Genomic DNA, 6,000 nt, shown 5'->3' on the forward strand with positions numbered 1-6,000 from the left:
TATTATTTCACTGGCTGATCATATTGGTCTGAATGTGGAACCTGAACTAAAATAATTTTAACATCCTTGATTGTTAATACCTTCAGTGTAATTTTTGGATTTCACAGATTCATCCGACAGGCCAGACTGGATGCTTTCACGGGCCAGTCTTGGCCCACGGGCCGTGTGTTTGACACCCCTGTTCTAGATTATTTCCTGCTCCCAGATCCTGAACAGAGGCTTCATGTTCTGTTACCACCTGTGGAACCCTATATCCAACCTCTTCATTTTCTGATCCAAAAACAACCTTGAACTGGTTTGATGACACTGTTATAATCAGTCTGCGTTCTTCTGAATCAGATGGAAAAGTCTGCGCTGTGACCCGGAGCGTTTGCACTATCCATCAGTAGAAGTCAAGCCTGGCAGAAGAGCTCAGACCACAGCCGACAGACGGAGGATTCTAATGACCCAGCTCTGCCTTTCTTTCCTTCACTCGGTGACTCTTTGCCAGATAAGTCATCACATCCATCCTGATCGGAGATGAACCACTTGAGTGATCACAAACCGATCATCAATGTTGAGCTACTTTTGTGCAGTTTCCAAATGAATTTTTCTCTCTTTTTAACCTTTCGTAAGTGATTTATCTCCATTTATTATTATATCATTCTCTGTATTTTGCTTTTTTCAGTGTAAATCATGCATTTTCCTCTATTTCATCTGTTTCATTTTTTTGGTTAATTTTCCCCTTATTTTTAAAGAATTTTGCTCATTTTATTCTCATTTTGCAAGTTTCTGTAGATTTTATTCAGGAATAATTGAGGTAAAACTGCATTTTACATCAATTATTTACATGTATTGATAGGATTAGTGGATCAATAGTTATTAAATACTGTAGATGCATTTAGTTTGTACCCTCAGCCCTTGCCACAGGGTACTGTCATCAGTTCGTCGTCCATCCGTCTGTACGTCTGTATGTGCAAAAAGTTTGCCGTGGACTGCAGGCTGAAGGTTTTCAAGTGCGGGCACGTAATGTTTGAGGGTTATCAAACTAAATACAGGGTTCTGGCTGTTATGAAATGATGAATTCATCCTTATTTTTAAGTATTTTGCTCATTTTAGTTCTCATTTTGCAAGTTTCTGTAGATTTTATTCAGGAATAACTGAGGTAAAAGTGCATTTTACACTAATTATTTACATGTATTGATAGGATTAGTGGATCAATAGCTATTCAATATTATAGATCAGTAGATGCTTTTGGATGCTGGTGGATGTTTGGATCTTTATGGGTTAAGAGAACTTAAAAACATCACACTTAACTTTGAGATGCCACATAAATCCGACGGGAAAAACCTTGTTGAACTCCATAAATGAGGCTAACACTTGAAGCATGCATCTCCACTCGTTTGCTACACCCTCCGCTTCCAACTCTCTGCAAATTGTTTTTCCAAAGTACAGACAGAGTAATACCATTTGGCCAAATAAAAATCAGATTTTCACATTTGGCAGAGGAGAAGCTGCAAAGTAGGAATGGCTGTGAGAGAGAGAGAGAGAGAGAGAGAGAGAGAGAGAGAGAGAGAGAGGAGAGAGAGAGAGAGAGAGAGATGGTTTTTGAAGCTCTTGGGTGTGTAGAGAGAGAGAGAGAGAGAGAGAGAGAGAGAGAGAGAGAGAGAGAGAGAGAGAGAGAGAGAGAGAGAGAGAGAGAGAGAGAGAGAGAGAGAGAGAGAGAGAGAGAGATGGTTTTTGAAGCTCTTGGGTGTGTGAGGAAGCGCAGTAAAAACTCACCAGAGCCAAGTCATCCCGACTGCAGTCCAGCGCTGCGATCATCACCTGCTCATAAATAATCCATACTGGGCAGAAGAGACACGGACAAAGAAGACTGTGTTAACGCCCTTTCCATTCCACTGTCTGGTGTAACATGAAAACATGATATATTGAAGAGTACACTTGACGTCCCGACTTCAACTCTGTCACCAACAGCTGCACATTATGTCTTTTTTTAAACCAAAACCAAACTTCCATGATGTGAATCAGCAGCTTAAGAGCTAGTGGTACGCATCATTCATAAAACTGTCCCGTTTCATTTATCATTTAGTATTTCCTCAATGGAATACATTAAAAATAATGTCACTTGTTAGAAAACACAGCTGCTTTTTCAGGGAAAAGTATTACTGACGCTGCTTAAAAAACACTGTTGACAGATTGTGAAACCAAAGGAACAGAAGTAACGTTTCTATTAAAGTTCTTTCTAACTCCTCCTCCTTTCCTTATAAGTTATTGTAGTTTTAAAGCCAGGACAAGAACGAACCTCTAAATTTGGTGAGTTACAACATGTATGTCTTCGTGTATCAAAATTAAAAAGTGCAAATTTATTTGACTCTGTGTTGTTCAGTCACAAATGATGATACAAAAGGTGTTAAATATTCACTACTGAACATTATTATAATTAGATATAAATGGCTCACATTACGCTGAACGAGATAATAAAATACTTATACACTTAAAAATAAAAATCAGACATGTACATAGTTTCTTGCTTGTCTGTTTACATTTAACAAATTTACAAACTACAGATTGTATGAAAACAACTTTCTTTACAACAAGGCAAGTTATATATTTTGTTGTAGTTGAAGTTACTCATGTAGTTGAAACAATTTTGTAACAAATCATTTACATTTGTCCTGTGCAGGACCATATAAAAGAATACATTTACATTTATACATTTATTTAAAAAACTCTATTTTAACATTTATTTAACCAGGAAGTCCCTTCAGATAAAATCCCTTTTTCGAGGGAGACCTGAAAGTAATGGTAAATCTAAAGTAAAGGTTAAAAAGTCACTTTTGTTTTATTTTCCAGGTGTGGATCGAGCCACGTTGAGCATCTAAAAAAAACACAACACATCTATCCCTTTAACATGTTTTGCTTGATGTTTGCCATAAAAAATAAGTGTTTATTAAAATGTTAAGTCAACCATGACAGAACAACATACGGCAGTGGTGAGACGCAAATACCACTAATATAACATTTTAACCTCCCAATTAATTGAAGTTGAAATAATAAAGTCAAAACGTCTCAGGTTTTGCCAAAACAAACAAATGTCTTGACTTTTATGATTCCAACTCTTGTTTTTGTAATTGCATCTTAATTCACAGCCAGTTTAAGGACTGGATTCAATAAAACCGTGGCACGTTAAGTGTTTATCTGCCTCTTACAGACCGAGTGAATCATAGTGACGAGTGGAAAAAGAGAAGTGTTTAATGGTAATGCAGTAAGGCCGGACTGTTATGAAGGAAACCTCAAACTTTATGATGTTTAGAATCAGTAAAACCTCCTCCTGCTTTACCAAAAAAAAAAACAAAAAGCACTTGAACTTTGACCCTGGTTACACATGGTATTAACATCAGCATCATGTATAATCCAGTCATGGATTAGTAAGTGGACAGGTAAGAGTACGTCTGTAAGTATATTGGATCTCACATTTCATCATCATTCTGTTGGCAGAGACCAAATACACAGTCTGCCAGAAATTAGCAGAAAAAGAGGAAATCAAAACATGACAAACACCCAAGACTGTCTATTCCCTTCAGGTAAGCCCAGTCTCTGTAATCCTTGATATGTCTCTATTGGCAGATTTAATATGACACCATTAGCAGAGGTCACTAAACAACAACAACGTAAAAGCAGCAGTAAACTACACATTATTGTCTTACATCCCCCGTGCAAGACGGAGCATTTCTGCACGTCATTCCTCCCCACAGCCATCAGACTGTATAACAGTTCCCAGTGACCCCCTCCATATTCAAAGTGTTTTTACTACTGTGTTTTAAGTTTGTTTTTTTTAGTTTGTGGATACTGCTGGAACCTGTAAATTTCCCTCTGGGATCAATAAAGTATCTATCTATCTATCTATCTATCTATCTATCTATCTATCTGTATCACACCATGTACATGTGCAGCCATGATAAGGATGATGATGTAAATAATACTTAATTTTTAATTCAAATGTTTTATTTATATAAATACCTTTTTTTTTCACTCTTTACATTTTTCATTTTCACTTGTATGTTTTTCTCTCTTCTCTCTTTTCACTCTGCAATTGCTTATTCTTTGTTGCTGCTGTTAACTGTGAAATTTCCCCATGGTGGGATAAATAAAGTCTTATCTTATTATATTAAAACAAAGTACAACTCACATGTAATGACAAGAGAAAAACAGGTTGAACTTTATATTTATAAGTTATGGTGATGTAGACTTTTTATTTCTGTAACAACTTTCAGAAAGGAAAACCTTAATTGTATAACCAGGCTTTGGAGCTGTCCACTTACACTCAGATCACCCATGATACATGTTAATACTCAGAGCATTTTTGTTTAACCTTTCAAGTCACAATGGTTACTGTTAGAATGAGCGCATGTTTATCTGTAATAAGAAAATCTTCTAAAGCTGGTGTTATAAATGTTAGTAATTTTACTATAATTCTACTTGTTATATATTTAGACACTTTTCTTCAAGGCTCAATACATTGACTACACTTTTAATTTGACACAAAATTAAAAATGCACATTCACTGTTCATTAAGTTGTTAGTGATCACATGTGTTTATGTGCAGACTTAAACCCTCTGTATTAAAACTGGCAGTAATTATGCATAGCCTGCTGTAGACAATATCTATTTTAATAGCTCATGTATTTGTGTTTGTAGACACTTACTGTCGTCTCCCAGTTTAGATCCATGTTCACTAATGAGTTCTTCTCCAACATCCACAATCTGTTCACTGTTTCTGAAGTTATCTTCTCTCCACTTACGCAGTTTGTCTCTCATCTCTGTGGAAAACAGTGTAACTTTAAAACAAATGTGATCCAAGCCGAGCCATGGTATCAGTGGCATTCTAAAGTAAGACTTTAGGTCTTTAGATACATGTTTTGTGATAACAGTGGAAACAAGACTGAGATATATCTGGAAGGTTTACTGTAAACACACATTATCATATCAGTCGAACAGAATAGTATACCTACCAGCACATATGACTACAGTTACAGTTTTTCTACCAGTACAGGAAGGTCAACACACGTAGTTAATAGTAACTACACTCTGTTAAACATTAGTATTGTTAAAGGTCTTCCAAAGAACCAGACACATGCTGTCCTGAGGAATGCTAACGTTAGCCGAAAATACAACACGAAAACCTATCATACTACGAATACTGCTAGAAAACAAGCAGAAATCGCTCTAATGCTTATTTTAGAGCCTCTTTAACTGAGACAAAAGGCAGCTGTTAAACTGGGATTATCCGGACGGATGAATCCGATAGCTTGATTTAGCTAGTTTAGCTTTTCGGCTAACTAGCTTTAACAGCGGTTTCACACTGGGCTGTTAAACATGTTTCTGACAGAGACAACCATCCTGGGTGGTTTTCCGCAGTAAAATCCGATTCCACCCAAAACTACAAATCCAAAAGGAAAGGAATCCCGTGGGGAATCTATTTTATCTGTCACTTACCTTCCCAACCCACATCGTACATCTCTGAGACAGACGCCATCTTTTCTACGTTATGACAACAGACGACGTGCTTACGTCAGTAAAAAGGCGTGTCAAACGGGAAATCGGTAATATAATAATAATAATAATAATAATAATAATAATAATAATAATAATAATAATAATAATAATAATAATAATTTTACTATAACTTTTCACTCACGTCCACATGGACCTCCTCATGTCAAAGGGAGGGGAAAAGTTAACATATTAACCATTATCACACATGAAGGAACTACATTTGCACTGAATGACAAGTGAAAAGACAAAACATAACAAATTAACTAGTTTAACTAAAATTCAAACCTCATATATTTTCATGTTTGCATGAGTTTAAGAATAAGGATAAGAAGAATAACAATAAGAATCCTACATATTTACATTTCCTCATAGGATTGATTAACATTTTCTCAATGAATCACAGAATACTCTAACTGTAAAACCCAAATTATATGTCATCTGTCTTACACACTGCACATTTCA

At 36.0% G+C, this 6,000-nt stretch overlaps 1 protein-coding gene across 1 annotated transcript in view; it reads right to left on the reverse strand.

The window, feature by feature from the left end:
- Nucleotides 1–5,528, reverse strand: part of emc2 (ER membrane protein complex subunit 2) — a 49,271-nt gene extending 43,743 nt beyond the window's left edge. The window contains exons 1-3 of the mRNA XM_030158922.1: nucleotides 5,479–5,528; nucleotides 4,689–4,802; nucleotides 1,762–1,826 (exon numbers count right to left, since the gene is read on the reverse strand). Coding sequence (XP_030014782.1) covers nucleotides 1,762–1,826; nucleotides 4,689–4,802; nucleotides 5,479–5,518 — 219 coding nt within the window. The 5' untranslated portion in view covers nucleotides 5,519–5,528. The remainder of the gene's footprint in view (nucleotides 1–1,761; nucleotides 1,827–4,688; nucleotides 4,803–5,478) is intronic.
- Between the last annotated feature and the right edge of the window lie 472 nt (nucleotides 5,529–6,000).

The sequence above is a fragment of the Sphaeramia orbicularis genome, chromosome 16 (assembly GCF_902148855.1).
Source record: "Sphaeramia orbicularis chromosome 16, fSphaOr1.1, whole genome shotgun sequence".
NCBI classification, from domain to species: domain Eukaryota; kingdom Metazoa; phylum Chordata; class Actinopteri; order Kurtiformes; family Apogonidae; genus Sphaeramia; species Sphaeramia orbicularis.